The sequence below is a fragment of the Rhodamnia argentea genome, chromosome 1 (assembly GCF_020921035.1).
Source record: "Rhodamnia argentea isolate NSW1041297 chromosome 1, ASM2092103v1, whole genome shotgun sequence".
Lineage (NCBI taxonomy): Eukaryota > Viridiplantae > Streptophyta > Magnoliopsida > Myrtales > Myrtaceae > Rhodamnia > Rhodamnia argentea.
Window position 1 is genome coordinate 2,732,621 of NC_063150.1, and position 23,414 is coordinate 2,756,034.

Genomic DNA, 23,414 nt, shown 5'->3' on the forward strand with positions numbered 1-23,414 from the left:
GCTATGTGGACCTCCATACTGAATTCACAAAGACAGTTTTATACATCAAAAGTTTTAAGCTGTCAAAAAGAAAAAAGTTCATCCATGAGTCGAATAACCAGAAAAGGGAATTAGAGGATTCGAAATCATGGTCTTAGCTTTGATATTGGGAAAATTGTCCAAAAAATCCAGTTCGTCATCAGAGTTGTTTCATCATTTATTATGTAACTCATTTTTTGTACTTCGCACTTTTAAGAATTTGTCCCCTCTAGCCATTTCTCCAGGAATTCCTTCAGGTCTTCCGACGAAGTGATTGTATTGAGCAAAGATTTCGGTAATGTAGTGGACCTCGAGTTAGGTCCGCAAAGATCAAGATAACGTCCGAGAAAACGACGATCAGGACAACGGGGTACTTATCACAACTCCCCACCTTTGGATATACCTAGGTTGCCGGATGCACTAAGGCCTCCGAGAAGAGGAAGCGGCGAATTTGAAGTTGCATATGTAGATTCCAATATGCTAGAGGAGACAGAGGCAAGTTCAGAGTACTTGTGATATCCTGAACCCACCAACTGTAGGTTCTTCAGGTAAGGAACAATAGTTCCAATACCTCGTGCAGTTCTTGTTCCTTCTGGTTCCTTCCTTTTCTTTCCGATTGTTCTTTCGTAAATGCAGAATAATACGCAGCATTTGTGATGTCCTCGGTGAAGCAAGGGAATTCTGTATTGTAAATTTGACATCTGATGCAAAGTAAAGTGGTTCTTTTTCCGCTTTAACATGCCAATGCTCACTGGAGAGCGTGAATGACTCCCGTACACGCGCAACTGCGCCACCACCGGCACACACTGAGAGGTTTTCGAATGGCCAAATACTAGGAGAATGAACTTTAAACCCCGAAAAGGGTCAACAAGGAACGAAAGATACGCTTAATCTCTAGGGAATATATCTTTACATTATATTGGATAGTCATTCGTCTAATTCAAACAAGAAAAGATGAAGAAGAGTTTGAGCGGGGTCACCATTTGAAGCTCTCCAATCAATTGCCCTTCATATTATCTAGACCGACACTCGCCTGCATCGAAGAATTGGATTAGGAGCACATGAAGGAATTAATCAAGAGACCAAATAAATTATGTTTCCTTAAGCACCAGTAGCCTAATAATACTTCAAATCCTGAAGTTCAAGCCCAAAGATTATGTCTGTCTTTGTGCTAGCTAAACAATCCATCAGATTATTAGAAGATGATAAATGAGCAGTATAACCAAATCATCAAACTCATGGCTTGTGACTTCATAATTGTTCGGTTAGCCTTTTGTCTTCTGAAATGAGAGGGGAGTGAAACAATTCTTCTTGCACCAAAAACCAGCAAGGAGAAAGAGATGTCAGAATAGACAACTTGTGGATCTTGAACCCCCTGTTTTCCCTTAGTACAGTATCGACACTCGTGTATCGTTGTATTAAATTTTCAACTGTAATAATAGAAGTCGAATATCGATATAAAATAGCAAAATTAGATCACCATTGACTAAATATGGCTTCTGCATTATGTTGTAAAAGTTGTTCTCACCAAGAACTTGTGATTTTCCTGAAGAAGAGGACCATACTTCTCACAAAACGACCTCATGTCAGCATCGAGATCACCCGAACCGCCAATCACTTCCAGGAACTTTTTCCTGTCTGGAACAAGCTTCATTGCAACCTGTCACTCCCAAGCAATTACAACATTAGATTCTCCAAAAAGATTGACCGATAAAGTCATGTTAAAATCTAAAGATTATATTAACAGAGGAATTGTCGGTACAAGAAGCATTACAGAGAAGCTTGAAGTAGCAAGCCAGTTATGCCATTTCTTCAGAGTCTTGCCATAGGCATCATTGCAGGCATGCGACATCGACCAGTCCGGATGATCGAGCAGGTTGTGAAACAGTTCCACCAAAAAATCCATGGCCCTGAAAGAATTCAGGCACACATGGACTTCAGCACAAATTGCTTCACTATTTGATTGATCAGTGATCAAGTACAGGAGAACTGAAAAAATTTAAGGTCGTGTTCATTCGTGAGGTCCATTAAAATCTGTGTGATCTCAAAGGCATGTAATTCTGACAACTTTTTCTTTGGCGCGACTTTCGCATACCTCGTCAACCAAAGAAGCGCGTTGGTGCAACTAGAGGATGATTTTGCTGTTTTGGATGCAACTTCTGCACGGACCATACTGTACAAAAGGTTGAATTCAGAAGGATTCGACAAATATTTCCGCTCCATTCTCTACAAGGAAAAAGGACATGTCTCATAAATCAGGAAAACAAAAGTTTGTATGCTTGAGAGGGCTGTCTTATAAGACATGGAAGTTATTCGTCCCAGAACAACCGACATGTTGTCTTACCGAGAGATTTCCGCCAACATCGGATTTCACTGCTGCCAGAGCACCACCAAACTTGTCTAGCATTATAAGCACAAGGTTAGAACAGGAACAAATGTGGTTTGATAAGACATTATGAGCTAAAATAAGAGGGTAATTTCGCCGAGAGTGGTTGACCAGTGCTAATACTTAGAGGAAGCGAACAAGCATTACAAGGTCATGGAGTTCTTTAATTCTTGGAAGAACCATTCGACCTTCTTCTGAACTGAAATTCCTCAAAAGCCTGTAGTTTCATGAAATTGCTCTTGATTCTTGACAAGAAAATTATATAATCTTTAATGGGAAATCTTTGTTCAAGCTGATTATTTACAGAGCTATCTGCTTGTCCTTCAAACTTCAAGAACAAGAACAGGATACAATTGAAAGAAAGGTAAGGACCTAAAAAAGCTAGAAAGAAATCAAATAGTGCCATTAATCACCCCTTCATTCAACATTCATTCGCTAAAGAGGCAATATATATACATATACATATGTATATGCATTTGTATATGTATAAATAAAAAGCTACACACACCTATAAGAGGTAACACCATTTTGCAAACATCAATGAAGGGTTTGGTCAGTATTTCTCCTTCTTCGGACTTGACATGCTTCAATTCTTCCAAAGGACCGGTAAATGCAGTTCCCTCCATATCAATGCATAAAACTGAGAAGCATCAAATAAACAAACGAAGCTTAATTATTTGAAAAATATACGCCTCCAGTATAATATTCTTTTGGGTTTATTCAACAGTGACAGGCATCCGGGTTACCCGGTAACTTGGCAATTGGCAACAGCGTATACAGAGCCGCTCACGAAAGATGGAAACAAGCAAGTGAAAACGCAAGTCTAGAATTAGTCACGTACAATGTCCCTACAACACTACAGGAAATCAAATGCAATGCAGATAACTCATGTTCTTCTTTTGATCTTTTTAAATTGATGCAGATAGTCACATTTATTGATCTAAATCACGCAGCTTCAAAAACGAAGAAATTACTTGAGCAGAAAAGTTTTTCCGGCACATAAGTGAATTCTCTATTATTTGTACATTGGGGGGCCAAAAAAAAAACCTAATGCTGGACCAATATGCTGCATATAACATTACAAGATAATCACACACCATGCATGCGAATCTAATGCTCGTACCTGGTTCGTCAGATTCAACAATAACGAATTAGCTCGACGTAGAAAGGCTTGCTGAGACAAAAGCAACTGATCGATATGAATTGATTGATCAGCAATGTCCTGAAAGGGAGAACAATCCAATTATGTTGGGGAAGAAAGAAAATGGGGTTGATGTTCCTTGTGTGGACTCAGATTCTTTTTGCTGCGTCTTTTGTGTTTTCTAAGGTTATTATTTTTTGTTTCTCTTTGTTGGATTTTTGTGGTTGCTCGGACTTGTCGTTAGTAAGACTTGCTATAAATATGGACTGCATTGCATGGCGTCATTGTAGGGAACTTTCATTCTAACTCAACATACGACATTGCCAGCAACGTAACCGACATTCTCTCTCTCTCTCTCTCTCTCTCGTAATATGTGACGAGAAGCAAGCCATGAATTCAATTTAACTAATTACAGTTGATGGTAGTTGGCACCTGAAAAGATCCAGCAGAAAATGAACAGTTAGAAGAAGTCTGAGAACGATGGCACACAGAGTGGAATTTGAATGAGATTTGCTACTTCGCTGCATGGCGGTTTGCGGCCTTTTTAACATTTTTTCGGCATTTTATTCGCACGTTTCCTGCAACTTCAATCCTTGCTCTCTTGTATTGGACCCATGACTCGCGTTCTCGTTCCTTTCCCGGTGCCGTCATCAGATCATTAACTCGGGATCGCGGAGTTGATTAGAACCCTTTGATCTCCGATGCTCTTCGAATGGGTTTAAGGTTCCATAGTGCCTTGAATCTGCAACAGAACCATACTAGGGTTTTTTTTCTCCATGTACCAGTTCAATTGTTTCCCATCCAAGTTATAACACATAATGCAAACCACACTCGATCCGTTTCAAGTTTTTAACATAACGATCGCATGCACGAGTTCATCTCTATATTAGGGTTAGAGCTCTCGAGTTCATGATGTTTAGGAATTCAATGATATTGCTGCTTAACTTTAGGGCAAAAAGATATGTTAAGGAAGTTATAACCCTTTTTTGAGCCATGTTGTATCTCCAAAGAATGAGGGTTTTTCTTATCAATCGTGCATTAAATGATAAAAGTCAATCATATCCTGTCAAATTAAATCCACCTAATTCATTTCCGTTACTATCATTATTTCGCGGAAAAAATAATAATTTAGAACATATTTTCTTGAATATAATTTGTATCACTTATAAAGATGAGTGAATAAATAATGTTTTCATCTTCTACGAAAATGGCCAAACATAACTTATTATCGAAGAGAAAAGCATTTTCCATTGACAGATCATTTCAAGGGATATAAACGATCATTTTTAGATTTTTTTTTTTTTGAACTATTCAATTTTCACGAAACAAACGGATCTTACTTTCTCATCAATCCACATTCTCATGAGAAAAAAAAAGGTTGAATTTCTCCACTTGCTTCTTTTGTCATCAATCACTAAAAGAAATAACAAAACCCTAAGGAGGTTGATTGCTGCTTCGTAGCAAGCGTGACTTCTTCGCTCATGGCCGACATGCGAACCATCGTGCTCTAGTAATTACACGACATGTGTAAGATTTGTCGACCGTGGCACCTAGTGGTGGGGATTTATCGAGTGATCAAAGAGTCTTAAATTTCTTTAATTAGGGAGAAAAAAGAATAGATAACTTATGAGTGGCCCTTTTTCCACTCCCACTTTGACTAAAACACTTTCTAGCACAATATTTTGACAATTTTAACCTTTGTGGGTCCCACATTTTAGAAGCATTCTTCCTTTTCTTTTCTTCTTTCTCTTTTTTATGCCACTTTCCTTCTTGTAATTTATTTTTATGTTCTCTCTTTCTAAAAACACTCCTCTCATACCAATAACAGACAACCTTTTGACACCCCAACGTTCGTTACAAATTTGACCAAAAAAAAAAGTCCATCACCAGCACAAAAGAAAAGTTTGTCACCAGCACAAGCAATTGATGTAGTTGAAGCTAAGATTTATATAAACATATTCCTTACCCAACTAGTCCTCTTTTATATCCACTTTTTCAATTCAAAACTATCGTAAGTGAAAAAAAAAAAAAAAACCCTATCTCATAGTTCTTCATTCTTCACCCTCTTTCCATCTCTTTCGCTCCTTGTTATTCATTTCCCGTTTTGCATCAAACACTTCGATTGATCGACCATGTAGACAAAAAGAACCCCCATTGAAGATTCAAATCCAAGAGCTTGATTGCTCACCCAAATCTTCAACAAGCTTATCAACAATGTCCGCTTCTCCATCTTAATCTTCCTGGTCCTTATCGCCACTGTCATTGTTGATTGACATCACCTACCTACCTCCAAATCCATGGCCGGAATTCACCCCTACTCTTACTAAATTGTTTACGCAAACCAAGAGTGCCACCTTCAAGAACAACAATCCTCTAGACCAAAGAGGATTTGGCCCTCCTCGCCCTTACGGTTTCTATTTCTTTAGTGCCGATATTGGTCACCGAGCCGCCATCAAAGACGATTGAGAGGGATGAAGAGGTGATTGCGAACTCAATCCTCATGTCCAAGTCCTTAAGGCTACGTACGGTAACGTTTATGTTCCCGGAACAACTTTTGGAACATAAACATTTTTTATGCTTCTGTTCCTCGTAACGATTTCTGGGAACAAAAACGCATTTGGTAACAGTAAAAAAATTCTGTTCCCGGAACAAAAAAAAAGAATAGAAACGCGTTTGTTAACCGCAAAAAAATTATGTTCCTAATTTTTTTCATTTAATTAAGGGAACTGTATTTATATATATATTAAAATTAAGATGTATTTATCTTTTTAACTTACTAAATCAAATTAGACCAATATATGTATAAGTAATTTATGCACGATTTATCAAATTACAATATGGACAAGATCAACTATAAAAAAAAAAAATGAAAGTGAAGATGAATTGGAATTGAGCAATGATAACATCAAATATGTTTTCTATAGATAGGAAAAATTATAATTATGAGTTATACATAAATGCTCCCAAGTAGTTAAAAATATGGTTACATAATTGAAAAATACAAAGTCATGGAATTGTAGGCATATTGTAGTCCCTTGCCATTTTATTTACAATAATTTTCCTAAGCATGTTCATCTCACTTGCCTGCGCATCTAATACATCATCAGCAACCTTTTCTTCTGTAAACCCATATGCGTAGTCGGGATCACTATAATCAGCAAAGTTTCTGTCCATCCTATCTTGGTCGCGAATATAATTGTGAAGAGCACAACACACAATCACAATGAGCGCTTACTTGCGAATTGGAAAGGAATGCATGTGTTGCAATATAAAAAACCATTTCTTCAATGCCCCAAATACTTTATCAATTACGTTCTGAAGTGAAGAGTGCCTATAGTTGAACTTTTCTCTTGTTGTTCTAGCCTGTCTCCCTCTACCTCTTTAATAATTCAAATGATACTGTTCACATTTAAACGGCGTTAAAAATACTGGAAGTGCTGCATAACCAGAATCTATCACGTAGTATTTGCCTACAACAAAGTACAATATAGACTTGTTATGATATGCAACTACAATATGATCATAAGCAAACTACTGGCGATAGACAAAGAAAATACCTAGTGGTGCTCAAGGAAAATTTGTTTGGGATCCATGAGTGCGGTCGAAAGCACCCAACAATCATTGGTCGATCATTCACATCCAGCATACACTAAGGTAAATTTCATATCAAAGGAACAAGTACATAGCACATTCTGGGTGGTGGTTCCTTTCCTATTTCTATATGGGACCTACTTCAACACGGGCACGACAGCATTAATGTGCGTACCATCAATAGCACCTACGCAGCCCCGTGATTTTACAAAAGTATAGTGTTATATAAGATTATCAATTACAAGTTTTTGATAATATAAACTTAATATGGAAAACATACCTTAAAGTAGCGCGAGTGGTTAGGATCCAGCATAATCTCCTCCGGAACAACAACAAAGGAAGGTGCTTTAATGACTTCATGTGAAAGTTTGATCAGTGCTTTCAATACTATAGTAAAATACTTGCTAAGCTTTTACGGAGAATGTTGGAATTTCTCGCATAAAGTTCTCATAGAGCTCTTTTGACCAACTATTAATAAAAAGATACCGACTTGTTCATCTACCCTAATATACCGACTATCTTTCAACTAATTATTTTCTCTCATTAAATCACATAAATTCAAAAAAACATGTCTTTCCAACTTAAAGGCCTCGTATATTCTATTCGAGTGTCCACGAATAATCTCGCTTACCCATTCGGCTCCCGATTGTTTACCGTCCCTACATGGTTCTTTCACATGCAATTACTTGTCCAGCATCGGAGCGTAGATCCTTGAACACATTATTTAATATGAAATTCATTCAAGTATGTTCCAACTGGAGCTAACTATCTAGTAGACACAATACTTGATTCATCTTCCATTGTACATATACCATCACACGAATACAATGACATTAATGTAGGTAATTGGAAAAAAAACACAAATTTCACGCAATCCATTATACTTATAGCAAATACAAACAGAAGAGTCTCAACATGAATATCCTTAAAACCAAATAACAACCGACGAGATGAATCACAAAATAAAATGAAACCGAACACCACATAATCCACAAATACATTTCCCAACATCTACTAAACATTTTAGAGAAGTGCATTTCTCCTTTCGAAGGTGCTTATGATAAAAGCCTCCCTCTATTCGGTACTAGTATATGCTTCGTCTACTCCTTCGGCATAAAGACCATCGTCCAACTTAGGTATGACAAGTACGATATTAACTACGGTAGTTACGGAATAGAGGTTCACGGGTGGCTGTGAGGTGCTCGAAGTGACTTGATCATATCTTCAATGGCTTTGCGGTCGTGATTAAATTGTGCTGGCTACTTTTTCTTCTTCTCTTAGCATTCGTAGTCCTATCCAAATTGTGCTTATCATGAACTGGAGTACTAGGATTACCAGGTGTGAAGCATTCCTCATTAAGGTGGTGATCACCGGAACCCTCTAAGAAATCATTACCATCATCTTCACAATTATCATCATCATCCAACAGTGTCAAATTTTGGCCACTTCCTATTGCATGATCCCCAGTAGCATATGTATCACCAAATACAATGCACAACTCGGGGTAAAGAGGAAACCCATCCTTCTTGAACTTCACCCATCACTATTATCCTGCAATTTTCACAATAAATAGTGTGGATCAGTAACATAATCAAACCCGTTAAAACTTACATGTACAATGGTCTAAAAATGACAAAATGATACCTTGATGTGAAGTTCCCATATGCTTAGATTAGCGACGGTCACTCTTTTATTGACATTATCTCAACCAAATCCAGATTGTGAAAGAAGCTTCTTAAAACTACCATACTGTGTTCTCAACTTGTTCGCCTTATTTCTCAATTATGCTTGGGTATATTGGACTCTCATTTTATTGTTGAATGCGGTCATTATGTTTTTCCACCATGTTTTCTTATTTCTGCTCCAAAAGCGTTTCTATTTCTCAAAAGTGTTCCCGTAATACTTTGGAAACATTTTTTTAACATACGCGTTTCTGTTCCCAAAGTGTTTCGAGAACACTTTGAGAACAAAAATACTTTTTCTGAAGTGTTACCATACGCAACCAAGGCAACGAGGAGGCTCCACTATTTGTTAAGTGTTCAAATCTCTGTGCTTTAGTTGCCGTTAAGAAGTTCAATGCAATAGCCTTTAGGTCAATTGTGTTCTTGGGTATCAAACTTGGGTTAAGGATTCAAAATCAATGAATACGATGCGGCCTAGACGACAAGTGAGAGAGGCCATCGCAAAGGAGAGTGTTCTTTTTTTTTTTTTTCACGGAACTACTAAGGCTTGAATTATGGTCGGATTATGATGCAATATAACACGCGGAAACTAATCGGGATCTTGCAAATAATTCAATGCAAAAGCACAGAGAAATGACGAGAAACGATAGATGTCACTAGATATTATGTGGTTCGATCCGAATGTTGGTACTTACATCCACGGAGAGAGCTAACAAGAACAATCCACTATAATCGGAGAATAACAGTTACAATCGCTCAATACGCTCGTATTTTTCGCACCTAGATTATATCCAAACCCTAACTGTTTATAAATAAAACAACTCACAAGTGAATGTAATAAACTCACGAAGAAATCGTCTGACGTTCGAAGCGTCACGCTGAAAGAGAACTTCTCTGCAGGTTCTCGTACGGCAGCTCTAATTCATCGTTCGAAGCAAAACAAACAGAACTCCACGCCTTTATTTTGTGTGCTCTATTGAAGAAGTCAACAAATTATCTTTAACTGGGCCCACAAAATATTCTTCATGGCTTTAAGATGATATCTTCACTGCTTGTGCGGCTTCTACAGAAAAGAGGTAAAAAAGCAAACAGTAACTTTTGTCTTCTTTCATTTGTTACTCCATGGGCCCATAAGCTTATGTGACCTTCCTTTATTCGCCCAAAAAAGAACGCCATAGAGAAGCCCATGAAGCTAAATCTCATCAAATCTTGCATATTTCTAGAATTTCCATCTCCGTAGAAATTCAAACTCGAGACATAAAAATAACAGATTAAGAGGAACGGAAAGAAGTAAAAAAAAAAAAGGAAGAAAATGTGACCCACGTGAAAAAACGAAAAGCAAAAAAAAAAATGACACCATAACCAAACAAAATGGATGCTTAAAGAAAGGTGGAACTCACAAGAGTTAATATTGTCAAAATGCTTTAATTTTGAGTGTTTTAGCCAAAGTGAAAGTGAAAAAAGAACAACCTTAACTTATATAGAAAAAAAAAAAAATCAGACGGCCCAGCCCAAAAATATGAACCAAAAAATCCTCTGGAGAACAGTAAGCCTAGCCCATAAGATCATAAGAAGCCCCTTCGATCGGACGGCCCAGATCAAAATCATAACCCACCTATAAAATCCGAAACCCTAAACCCTCGGCTGATCTCTCACCACCGTCCTCTGCCCCCCTCGCGCTCTCCCGTCTCTTGCATCCAACGCAGGCGAAAATGGTGGGTCATCGGAAATCTGGTTCTTCGTTCCTTCTCGATTGGGTTTTCGCAATTCTGGCTGGGGCTGATTGAGCTTTTTTTTTTATTGGAATGTCGTGATGCTTTCAGCCTTTCAAGAGGCACGTAGAGATCGGACGGGTCGCTCTCATCAACTATGGCAAAGAGTACGGCAAGCTCGTCGTGATTGTCGATGTCGTCGACCAGAACCGGGTATGCGTGCGCCCTTCTTTCTCATCGCAAGCTTTAAACCACACCCAGTCCCTCCTCCCCCCCCCCCCCCCCCCGGGCCCCCGGGCATTTTCTGTGCTCCGTGAGGTGTTCCGCCGTGATCTGATCAGTTGATGGTTGAAAATTGCTCGTTTGGGTGGGAATTCAAGTGTCGTTCTTGTGGAAATTGTGTGAACGTGATGCTACGCTGATAGATTGATTACTGGAGAAATGCCTGTTCTTGGGTTTTGCGAGATTTTGTAGTATAAACTGATTTTTAAGCTTGTTTGCATTACTAGCAGAGTGACACACTTGCTGTGGTTAATCAATGACCATTGTACCTGTCGCCGTGAAATGCATTTTTTCTAGTGTTCAAAGTCCCAGAGGCATGTATGAAGCAAGATGGAGCTTTGTAATTTACGTTCCTTATATGTGAACGTCCCGTGATTAGCACATTATGTGCTGTGGGCTGCAGGCATTTTTTTCATGTTCATTCAAGCTTCTGTTCTGAACACAACATTTGTATTTTTTTCCCCTTTTTTTTCAGTTCGAGCTTCTTACTAGTTATAGGGTGCAATGGAAACACATTGACCTACCAATTGTGTCTTAAAATGCACGAGAAATTTGGATCCGGAAAGGTGAAGAAAATGCACATAAAAATTTTCATTAGGAGGGTTCTACTTTCTGGTCGAGGTATTATTTTCAGCTACTCCGATTGGCTTGCTAATATGATCTGTTTTCACTATTTCAAGATGAGGGTGACTTTTTGACATTTAACCATAATATCGATACTGTGTGTGGAATGTTTGACTGCAATCCAAGATCATGATATTTTAGATGCATTCCTTTGGCTTTCGTGGCATCCAGTGTTTTTCCTGGTTGAAATAAGTCAAGGGTATTGGTCACATGTTTAATTTGGGGGGAAATGCTGCTTGATCTATAATCTTTCCAGATTTGATTCGTTTTGTATAATTCTTCAGTTCCATCTATCTCTGATTTAGATTTTTTGTGATGCATTGAACTGTATTCATCAGATGTCTCTGCTATTTTTTTTGCTTTGATAGCGTAGAATTTCATAAGATCCATAGTGAATTTGTTTCTTTACCCATCTGGTACAAATGCAAACTGCGACACTACCATGCTCTGTTTGGCATTGTGGCACCGCAAATGTAGATTATTAAAATGCTTCCCCAGTTTTCATGGGATATTAGTAATCTTAAACTGTTATTTGCATGTGCTGCCAGGCTCTTGTCGATGCCCCTGATATGGTTAGAATGCAAATGAATTTCAAGAGGCTCTCTCTCACTGACATTAAGATTGACATTAAGAGGGTTCCGAAGAAGAAGACACTCATTGCAGCCATGCAGGAAGCAGGTATGATCGCAAAGTTCCCAGAATGTGAATGCTTATGATTTTGGGTTATTGTTTTTAGGACTTTGTGTGATATCTTCTGTTTATGATGCCAGATGTGCAAGGTAAATGGGAGAAGAGCTCCTGGGGCAGGAAGCTCATTGTTCAGAAGAGGAGAGCATCCCTGAATGACTTTGACAGATTCAAGCTCATGCTGGCCAAGATTAAGGTTTGTTAGGACCCCTTATATTGGCTTTATCTTCTTCCTATCAGAATACATGGTCGATATATAAGCCGAAAACGAATCATTTTAAGAAATTATTTTTTGTCATTGTACATTAAGGTAGACATCTGTTGGGTTGTCACTCTTTCAATCTATCATTAGTATTATGAGTTGTCAATGGCGTGGCATATTGTTGTTGAAGTTCCCTATCAGGCACGTGAAATAGTTGTCGTACTACTGATATGCTCATTGATCTTTTTCCTGCAGAGAGGTGGACTGATCAGGCAAGAACTTGCAAAGCTGAAGAAAGAAAGTGCTTCCTAAGCGACGGCTTTCCTAATTTTTGTGCCGCAATTTTTTTAAGACTCCACAGTTTTGCTTTTTGCATCATTTCCTTGGTCTCAGAGCAATTTTAAGGGGAATTGAAACTCAAAATTCGTTTGTCTTCCGAAATGGATTCCAGTAGTCATGTGAAAATCTTATTTTTAGAGGCTTGTTTGGGCATAAATTCACCGCTTCACTCTGGAGCAAATGCCATCCACCGCACATAGCAGGTGGCGTGGAAACGAAGTCTATTTCCAAAGTGACTCCTGGCCCTTTTTTAGAGCTATCTACTCTGGTAATAGCTCCCCGCCTTGGGGTAAATTGCAGGAGTCCCTTTTGGATACAAAGACCCCTGCTTGCAAGGTGCTCTGATTGGAAAGTGAACCGGACTGGGTGCTCTTCAAGTCGTAACAAAATGGCTCTTAGGATTGCAATTTCTCAAGACCCTGACTCGAAGTAGTTGTCCCTCTCCAGTTTTTGAAACAATTGTACTTCGTGAGGCATAATAATGTTCTTATAAAACCTTCTCAGCTATAAAGACCGACAATTTGATCCTCGTTCAAATTGCTTATTAATCAACTTCAATGCAAGTACACAAATATACAATAGCTAGATTGAATACCGTACCTAAAAACCATTTGTTGATTGACGCGAATCGGCCATTATAAGCTTCCTTGTCACCACTAGCAGTTGAGCAACTCCTTTATTCAACGGGGCTTCAACATAGCCATGTGAACCCTTTGGTGATTCCTTCGATTGTTTACCCACTGTCGCAAACATCTCTTTCTGGGGTTCTCTCTATCATAAACAGGGGCTTCAATATTTTCGAGACTGGCAATCTTCAAATCCAGGGACGTTGGGAGAGCCTCCCTATATTCCAGGTTTCTGCTACATGGATCAATATGGTTTCTGCTATATGGACGTTGGCAGCATCAAGGCTAGAAAGCTCTAGCAATGCCACCCGAGCTGACATGCGAGAAGGGATTCGATTAGATTCCTTAAGCATTAGACATCCCAGTTGTGCAGAATTTAATGGAAAAACTAAGACTCAGGAGAGTTTTCAAACAACAAATTTATTTTTTCATGCAGATTAGACATTCCAAGCAGGACAAAGAAGGTGTTCTGTTGAAACTGAACACTGGCTAAAAGATGTTCTAATAAATTTCTTGAAACAACGGATTTTAAGACTAGCGCATTGGCTGGGAGAAGAGAGAGTGATCCATCACCTTCACTTTCCTCACTTTGATAAGAGTGCCATCACATCTACAGCCAAGTTATAGAAATTCCAATTTTTTTCCACCAAACGATTTGCCTCGCTGTTACCCATTTGATCCTGCACATATGCTTCTTCTGATCTGACTAGGCCCATTGCTGCCAGCTAGCTCAATTGGTTTATGTACAGCAACCGTTTTGCCTTGACTGGCATCTCTCCTGTTTTTAACACTATCACTATCACTATCTTCTTTAAGCGCCTGAACACTTCCTCGTGAAGCTTGCATCAGGGAAGTGGCAGGCTCCTTAGATTCCACCATAACAACGATCTTTCCAATAATGAGGATGTCATCCCTGTCACTCTAATAGGAAAGCCAACCGCCGCCACTGTTTAGTTCAGCACTGGTAGAGGTCACTGATTAGTACTTATTCATTGTCTGTAATGCTTCTTTTGGGGCTGATTTGCTTTCATAGTTCTCAGTTTGTTGATGTTCCAATTATGAATTATGGAAGAGTAGCGGCCCCTTGAAATTCGCAGATATATTTTTTATCCTCTCAGTTCACTCGAGAGCATTTCGTCCTGTTGATTGTGTGTTTCAAGGCTTCCCTGAAGAAATATGGTGGCACCTGGCCATTCTAGGCTTCCCAGATACCTTTTGACTCTGGCGTCACACTGGTGTTCTCTTATATGTCTTCAGGCAACAATGAAACTGAACGAGTTAGCCTATTCCGACCGAGTCACTGACAGTAAATCTGGTTGTAATCTAAGAGCAGACTGAGTAGGGATGGAACTGCTCCTTCTAGCAACCCTTTTTGGTCTGCCTATGCAGAATCAGAAGGTCGACTAGACATTTCGCAATTTCCGGACATCATTTAATTGCTTGATGCAGCTTCTGACTGGATTTTAAAACTCGTCATCCACTGGCATCTAATCTCACTGCAAAACCACATTTCACCATCTTGCTTGCCCAGTCTACTCCAGTCGTTGTTGAATATGTCTATGATAACACGGCTCACTAGATTTGATCTTGTATCACCATGTCACCAATAATCACCACAAGAGCACTTTCCATCCTTGAAATGGTGAAAGCGGCTGTTATCCCTCACAATTATTTCTCTCCCAACTATCTTTGATATAAACTTGATGGCTTCGTGGCAGTCAGTACACACTCTTATATTCTTTATGATTCTGATTTCTGTCCCGGGAGGAGTGCTTATGATGCCAAAAGCAATGGCCAGCCTTTCACTGTGGTGCTGTAACAGTTGTTTTTTCTGCTCCTCCTCAACGTCATGTAGCACTTCACTTGTATTAGGCTTATACCCATCTTTTTCCATCTGCTCTAAAAGAACTTCAAGAGCTTCATTTATTTTGCTGTAGTAGGGATGAGATGTGTCTCCTGACAAAAAGGCATGGACTCTGTTTCTCACTTCGATCCAGCTGCAAGCTGGTTTCTTTTTGAATCCCCTTTGCTTCATAGAAACTTTCCACTTCGCGGCCTCTTTCCATCTCTGGGCAGCGGAATATATATTTGACATTTGAACATAAGCTCCAATACTCTCAGGATCAACTCGAAGGATTCTCTCAGCAACCTTTTCAGCTAACTCAACATTCTTGTGGACTCTACAAGCAGTCATCAAAGGGGACCATAAGCTGCTTGGTTGTTCTGAAGGCATACTGCATATAAAATCATAAGCCTCTTCCAACCGACCTGCTCGACCAAGAAGGTCAGCGATGGCAGCATAATGTTCTAACCCTGGATTAATTTTAAATTCTTGAGTCATACTATTAAAGTACTTCCATGCTTCGTCCACAAGACCTGCATGACTACAAGCTGTCAATACAGCAATAAATGACACATAAGTAGGTTTTACTCCCTCCATTTGCATCTTCTCAAACAATGAGATGGCATCAAGTGCGTGCCCATGTAAAGCACATCCCATTACAATGGCAGTCCACGAAACTATGTCGTGGAGCTCCATATTACTGAAAATGCACTTAGCCTTCTCAATTTTCCCACATTTGGCATACATGTCTACGAGAGAGCTAGCTATGTACACATTATCATCAAATCGGGCTCTCATGATATATCCATGGAGCTGCTTTCCCAGATGTAATGAGGTCAAGTGAGAGCACGCAGGAATGATGCTCGAAAAGGATATAGGACCTGGCTTCACATCGTCCTTCAGCATTAAGCGGAAGAATTTGAGGCCTTCATCAAACATGCCGTTCTGTGAGCAGGCTGCAACAATGGAATTCCAAGAAATGCCATCACGCTGAGGCAACATGTGGAACACACGATACGAATCTGCGACTCGAGCACACTTTGCATACATGTCTAGCAAGCTACTACCGATGAACAAGTTTGTATCGAACCCATGCCTCACAGCATATCCATGAATCTCCTTCCCTTTATGAACGTCTACATGTTCCGCGAATATTGGAAGAACATTGGACAAAGTAAAGGAGTCGGGTCTCAAATTAGCATTTCCCATTGCCCTAACCATCGCTAGGGCTTCTCCATACATTCCGCTCTGCACATTCCCAGCAATGACGGTATTCCAGGAAACAACATCCCTCTTAGGCATCATATCAAACACTTTTCTCACACTATCCCTCTGACAACATGCTTCCCTCCTGATTTCCAACGAACCGATTTCATTTTGTCCCGATGAGTTCAACTGATACATCTCGGGTCCAGAATCTAAACAACTCTCGTGATCATCCATCTGTCTCATAACATTGCCACGGTTCACCCGTTGCGACATCTCGTCGAGCACTTCATCCGCAAAACCTCTAATCCCACCATTCCCACCCAAACTCCGGAACTTCGCATACATATTCATGAGCGCATTGCCCGTGTACAAATCACAGTCGACGCCGAGCCGTACGACGCACCCGTGAACCGCCTCGCCCAACCTGGAGTCCATCAAGAAGGCGCACGACTTGAGCACCGAAGGGAACACATTGTGATCTGGGTACTTCCCGAAAGCGCGCATCCTGGAGAAGGAGGCCAGAGACTCGGCGAAGAGGCCGTGGGAGGTGTAGCACCGGATGATGGACTTCCAGGCGACGAAGGGCGGGGAGGGGAGGGCGTTGAAGACGAGGAGGGACTCGCGGAGGAGGTTCAGGTCGGCATAGATGGAGAGGATGAAGGACAAGGACGTGGAGGAGAGTCCCTTGTGCTTGACGATCTGGGCATGGAGTTGCTTCGCGCGTGGCTTCGTGGTGATGGTGTGGGGATTGTTGAGCACGGCCTTGAGCACCATGCTCGGAAGCGAAGCCATCGTCTCGCTTTCTTCAAGTGTAAAAACTCTTACCTTTGCTTTAACATGTGGCATTAACGTAGGAAAATAGCACAAATGATGTCTGAACTTGGGTCCCGTGTAATTTGGTCTCAAAATTTTTAAATTATTTAATATAATCTCTCAACATTAATCTAATATAATTCGTGATTCTTAAAATTTTAATTTTTCAATATCATCTCTGAGACTTTTGGTACATATTCAATTTAGTCCACAAATTATAAAAAAAATTCAATATAATCCTTCAACTTGAAATAATGGAAGGATTTTGACAAAAAAAGAAAAGAAAAGAAAAGTAATCGAAGGATGACAATGAATATTTTCATATAGTTTATAAATTAAATTGAATATGTACCAAAAGTTCGGAGACCACACTGAATAAATTGAAAGTTTATGAATCACATTGCACATTGAGCTAAAGTTTATGGATCAAATTGAATAATTAAAAATTCAGGGATCATATTACACATTGAACTATCCCTATTAACTATATTGGTCGCCACGTGGCAAACCAAGGGACGAGCCACGTGTCATAAATGCGCCCAAATTTGATTTTTGAAATCTCAACATGCGATAAGCAGAGATATAATTACCAATAATTAGAATCGATCTATTTTTTCCTTCTTTGTCTTCCATGTTAACCAATTTAATATTTTCCTAAGTGAAGCTGAACACTTTTGCTCTTTTTGCTCAAAGAAAAATGAACAAAATATGCACCACGACAACTAAACTTTGATTGTCAAAGTTTCGTAATTGTTCAAACAAGGTTCTCTAATACAAAAAAAAAAAAAAAACTAATATCGTCGAAAAACATCTATGAGTTTTGCAAATTCTCACATAAACTCATTTTATCCCAAAGAGAAATTATATTCTAAAGAATGTACAAGGATCTTATAATTGTTCCCGTCTGTAACATATTGAACTACAAAAATTTTATGCCAAGCGTATTAAGAGAAATCTTCTCCGAAGAATACTGTCTATAAAGAAAGATATGGATTAGGAAAGTAATTGTCCCATGGAAAGAATGTAAAAGAAATTCTTATCAAATTGGTTAATAAAAACAAAAATCTATGCTGATGAACATTGATAAAATTTACTACCAAAAGACAATTTAATCAAGTAGTTGGAATATCCGAGTTTAGTCCGCCAACGGTGGAATCTCCGAATCGAGTTCCTATACTTTCGTCAAGTCGTGTCATCAAATAACACTATAATTTCCATCAATCATGCTAAAAATGCTCACATAGTTAACTTCGTATCAATTCACGTCAATTTGAAATTTGTGGAAAAAATATTGATAAATTGTGTCTATTCATAAATAAATAAAAATTGCCTTTTCTTAAGCCATTTATTTGCTTATTCAACATCCTAGTGGAAAATAGGAAGAGAGATTTCAGTGGATTTGATTCATTCTTCTTTGTGGTCATATGATCAGGGAAATTTTTCATTCTGTCCTAAACATATAGTTATGATGTCACTTTAATCCTAAATTTTTTTAATTTTTCCAATTGAAACCTAAAACTTTGCATGAAATTCCAATGTAGTCCTTCCGACCAATTTTTTTCTGAAAAATTGCTGACGATTGCCATGTAGAACGATTGGCGATGATTGGACTGCCCATTAGCGATTTTCGACGAAAATTAACTGGAAGGGCTACATTAGAATTTCGAGCAAATGTTTAGGGCCGAATTGACAGATTAAAAAAAATTCATGACTGTCCATCGCATATAGGCTTTAAGGACACCGTAGCATAACCATCGAGGTGATGTCAAGACCTAAAAGATCGAATTGAAGGATACATAGACAAGTAAATCCCTTATGAATTACAACCCTTAAAGGCATTATCGTTCAAAGGGAAGTAGACTACTCAAGAATTTCGCATTTCATTTATGTAGGAATTTATAATCGAATAAAGAATTCAAAAAATCTAAATAAAACGAAAATAAGAATGAATCAATGGAATGTTGCTTGGTCTTCACTGCTAACTTGAGTAAGGAGTAGATTTTTGGAGGTTTAGTATCGTATAATAGATTTAGGATTGATTGGGTAAAGTTTCGTCGGGTGGTCAATTTTTAACTAATGGGATGGGGATTTGAGAATAGGTGCAAAAACAGGGAAAAGAACATAATGTCAGTAATGTGGAGGGAGGCATGGAGGGCATTATTTTTTAATTTTTTTAATTTTTTTTTTTTTTGGGTCGAAGGAGGGCATTAATGAAAAGGTCAAATAAGTTTTTAAAAGTCCTGGTTCACCTTGCAAAACCAGGATTTGAGTCATTGAAGTGCACGGTTGACCAACCCTTCTTGTTTTAATTTGCTAGGAAATTAAAGACCCTTGAAAAAGTAGACAAAGAAATTACAACCGGTAAAAATTTTCGGTTTTAATTAATGACAATCAATCCTCCACCAGAAACTATTGAAAACTCTGCTCTGTCTTTGGTGGTTGTTCCATGATTGATCTGAGACTTTTATAGTTTACAAGAGGTGGAGAAATGCAGAAATTTTTCCAAAGATGAATGGGAAAATGAGAGGTATGAACCTTAAAAGTTAGAGATTTTTGCAAATATTTTTGCTCAAATGAAGCTGTTATGAATCCCTAAAAGGTAAAAATTCCTCATTCGTTTATGCATTAGCATAGATATTAGTAGGGATTACCAATAGACAAAGTCTTAACAGGGTAAAAATTAGACAGAGTATCCCCAAACCCTCTCAAAATTCTAAGTATCCCTATTCAAAAGCTACCAAATAATTCCACAAATCTCTCACAAGAAGTTAGAATATAAGATATCTCTAGTTCAATAACCATCTATGTTTAAAATGCTGAAAAAAATATCAGATCTTGTCAAATTTTCAAACCAGCTTTCTTTACCATTATTACTTTGTATGGATAGGCAGGGTCCTCAGCAGACCCCATTAAGAACTTGCTCAAACCAGAAGGATGGGTTAAAAAAAAAAAATTGACAGTTGAATTTGAATTGTCTTGACTAGATACAGTCAAAGCTTACAATGTAACTGCCAAATAAGATCATGAAAACCCAAAAATATATGCATCCCTAAACCCTCTATTGGCTTCAGACCAAACTGATATCTCCTTCCTGCTTTTTCCAAAACCCAATTTCGACATTCCCATCTTCTTCAAAACCTCCCACCCTTTCCTCTCTGCAAGTTTCAAGCTTTGTTTGTGTATCAGTAGAGTCTCCAGAAAAAAGGGATCATGAGGATTATTGATTTTCACCTGAAGCTCAAGGTAAGCCCATCTCTCTCTCTCTCTCTCTCTCTGGTGACTGCAATTATTTGTTTTTGGTTTAAGAATATGTATTTATGATGCCTTTAGCCTTTTTATCTGAAAGATCTTCCACACTGTGCAAATTTGGGAAGAAAAAGACCCAAAAAAAGGAGACTTGGTGGATTTGTTCTGCGCAAATTGTCTGAAGATTAACGTTAAATCAAGTTTCATATCATAAAAAGATGTTCTTTTTAGCAATCCAAATATCCAACTTCCCAAAAGTGAGCAACGATTTTGTGCACGACTCTGCTTAGTAAAATGAATTGGACTATTGCCCCCACAGAGCTGAATTGAGTATATTACACTGCGATGAAGAAAGAAACGAGCAAGGAAGCTAGTAAAATGCTGAAAATAGCTTGGATAACCAATGCAGGAAAGAGATACATCCATCAAACAGCCAATTTACATTATCAGTTTGATAGGATTCTCCGCTCATCGTAAATGTGTGATCAGATGATTTGTCAAAAATTTTTTTTGATGAATCAGGTGTGTCGAATTCGGCGCTTTCTGACTGGAAACTTCAGAAGCAAGAAAAGGAAATTTCAGGTGGGAAGGAAGCCTGCATGGATGATGCAGCTATCACATGGCCATTTCGTTCACGAAAAAAAGGACGGTTCGGACTCGGACTCAGTCGTCATCCAAAGGGAGCAAATTCAAGGGCTCGAGCTGTGGCTTTTTGGGGTTTTTGATGCGCAAATAGGAGACAGGGTCGCCAAGTACTTGCAGTCACATTTGTTTGACAAGAAGCCAAATGAGGTACTCCTACAGAGCAGCTATGTGACTATAGAGAACTAGTTTTTAATTAACTGCCCTTAAAATCTAGCTTTGGAGGTCAACCTGAAGGTGTGTTTGCAAAATCTATTCACTTATACGTCGGATTTTCGATTCGAATAGCCTTGAACTTTTGTGATATGTCTTACAGATTCTGATTCTCAAGGTTGGTTTTGCACTAAATGGAAATCTAACTTATGGATAACTTACATTGTTTACCTTTTTCACCTTTTTAAACATTTCTCAAGTCTCCCAATCTAGTAATTCCTCTTTTTTTGGTCAATTTCACAACCTAGTAATTCAATGGTTGGTCAATTTCACAACCTAGTAATTCAATGATTCTGATTAACATTATCGTTATGTAGTTATCCCTGCTAAGTATGAAAAGACTCGGTTGCCGTTGCAATGCTAAAGCTTGTTTTATTTCTATCGTGGCAGTCACAGATAGTGAGGAAGACTGAAGAGATGACGAGAAAAGCGTACCTCAGTGCTCGGGCTAAGATAAGGGTAAGCGAGAAGAAGAAGATGGATGGGGAGGCGCTGATGAAAGCGGGTTCGGCGTCGGTGATGGTCGTGAATGGAGAAAAGCTCGTGACAGGTAACATGGGTGAGTATAGAGCAGTTGTTTGCAGGAATGGCGTGGCCAAGCAGACCACAAGCAAGCACCAGCAGTCGCCCAAAAGGCATTGGATTCAAAGATTCATCCCAGGTAAACGGAAGTAATTTATCATTCATCAGGCGAGTCTAAGCCTCACTGTTCATCAAAACGCGATCGCCTGGATGCAGTATAATTGTTCGAGGCAATGAGTTCTCACCTAAGTGCTAATAAGAGAGAGACGAGAGATTGCATTTTGGTGAAATTCAGCGGCGGCTTCTCAGTTCGTGTATCTACGGCTGTTTCCTTGTTTGCTAAGTGTTAACCAGTTTCTGAGGCATATTCAGTATTACACACAATCAGATTGAATCTTGTCTGTACCAAAAGAACAGTCTTTTGGAGGAGGGTGAGATTACGTCATGAACATGGTTTTGTGTGGTTCGAAGAAAGCACGGAGAGATGCTGTGTGTTTTAACTCGCGTTCTAATGTTCGATAATTTTCCTTGGTCCATGACCGGGCAACATGATGGGGGCCTCTGTACTCTGTAGGTCGGATGTTGGCATGGAATTCTAGCAGGGAAGATGCCTCGAATCAGTCTAAAAGCTCCAAGCTCAGGATCGGCGTTGAGAGGATTGACACGAACACCGAATTCGTCATACTGGCAAGCTCCGGCATATGGGAGGTAAGTTGCTCGACCGAAATGTCAATTCCCTGAACATTTTCATGTTCTTTATCAGCAACAATTCATGGGATAAGTGTCTACTCTGCATTCCCATTTGCTCTACCAAAAGTTATCATTCACAGTTCTGTTAATCATACTCAGTTTATTTCCCCTGTTCTCGCAGGCTTGCTCATATGTCTCTTGTTTTATCTTAGGTGATGAATAATCAAGAAGCTGTGAATCTGGTCAGGCACATGGAAAGCCCACAAGAAGCATCTGAGTGCCTGGCAAAGGAGGCCCTGGCCAGGATGAGCAGAGGCAGCATTTCTTGCTTGGTGGTTCGCTTCGAAGACGTGTAGAATTTGTCAAAGTCCTAGTTGAAGATGATTTTGAGTTTGTGATGAAACTTCTCTGACGATGTGAGAAGCAATCTTGTTTCAGAGTTAATTTTTCCGGGCCGATTATTGCTTCGAACTCTACCATCTTGTAGATACAGATGGAAGGCAAAAAGGTGATAATGCTCGGCTCAACGCAGCTACGGTACAAAATGGTTTTGATATGAGTAATGAGGCATCGTTTCATTTAGATTAAGCAATCAAAAGGCTCAAAAACGAGAAGCACGGACGTGAGAATTCATCAGCATATTGTGTAAACCATTTTCATGCCCAGATAAGCTTTCTGATATACATCTGGTTCTTTCGACTGATATCGGCTTCTAACAATGGATGCCACCACTTCCCCTAAATGAGATTCAACCGTTCATGAGAATTCAATCACACGTCCAAACTAATTAAGGTTGTGCCAAATAATGCAGAACGGATTCGGTAATGTGATCGATCTGATGCTGAAGTTGAGTAGTAGATGGCCAATGGCCTTCGTTTACCATATTTTGTGTTTCGGTCTTCTAATGCTCCTATCTCTCACAAGGTGCATGGGCTTATCTTCATGA

The 23,414-nt window shown here is 39.1% G+C and overlaps 4 protein-coding genes across 4 annotated transcripts; 2 read left to right on the forward strand and 2 right to left on the reverse strand.

The window, feature by feature from the left end:
• Window positions 1-839: 839 nt before the first annotated feature.
• On the reverse strand, window positions 840-3,683 carry LOC115743415 (glycolipid transfer protein 1-like). The gene is made up of 7 exons (XM_030678178.2): window positions 3,528-3,683; window positions 2,913-3,044; window positions 2,363-2,418; window positions 2,114-2,244; window positions 1,793-1,928; window positions 1,547-1,678; window positions 840-1,051 (listed from the first exon to the last, which is right to left on the reverse strand). Exons 2-7 carry the CDS (start codon window positions 3,028-3,030, stop codon window positions 1,016-1,018), a joined length of 609 nt encoding a protein of 202 aa, XP_030534038.1. The 5' UTR covers window positions 3,031-3,044; window positions 3,528-3,683; the 3' UTR covers window positions 840-1,015.
• A 6,731-nt stretch (window positions 3,684-10,414) lies between these two features.
• Window positions 10,415-12,803, forward strand: LOC115743395 (60S ribosomal protein L14-1). Its single transcript, XM_030678154.2, has 5 exons — window positions 10,415-10,533; window positions 10,642-10,743; window positions 11,985-12,114; window positions 12,207-12,319; window positions 12,581-12,803. The coding sequence occupies exons 1-5, from the start codon at window positions 10,531-10,533 to the stop codon at window positions 12,635-12,637; spliced, it is 405 nt and encodes a 134-aa protein (XP_030534014.1). The 5' UTR covers window positions 10,415-10,530; the 3' UTR covers window positions 12,638-12,803.
• Window positions 12,804-14,399: 1,596 nt separating this feature from the next.
• LOC115743394 (putative pentatricopeptide repeat-containing protein At3g23330) lies at window positions 14,400-17,186 on the reverse strand. Its single transcript, XM_030678153.2, has one exon. The coding sequence runs from the start codon at window positions 17,132-17,134 to the stop codon at window positions 14,891-14,893; it is 2,244 nt and encodes a 747-aa protein (XP_030534013.1). The 5' UTR covers window positions 17,135-17,186; the 3' UTR covers window positions 14,400-14,890.
• Window positions 17,187-20,173: 2,987 nt separating this feature from the next.
• Window positions 20,174-23,074, forward strand: LOC115743387 (putative protein phosphatase 2C-like protein 44). Its single transcript, XM_030678141.2, has 5 exons — window positions 20,174-20,398; window positions 20,924-21,193; window positions 21,647-21,917; window positions 22,353-22,486; window positions 22,681-23,074. The coding sequence occupies exons 1-5, from the start codon at window positions 20,366-20,368 to the stop codon at window positions 22,822-22,824; spliced, it is 852 nt and encodes a 283-aa protein (XP_030534001.1). The 5' UTR covers window positions 20,174-20,365; the 3' UTR covers window positions 22,825-23,074.
• The last annotated feature ends 340 nt before the right edge of the window (window positions 23,075-23,414 follow it).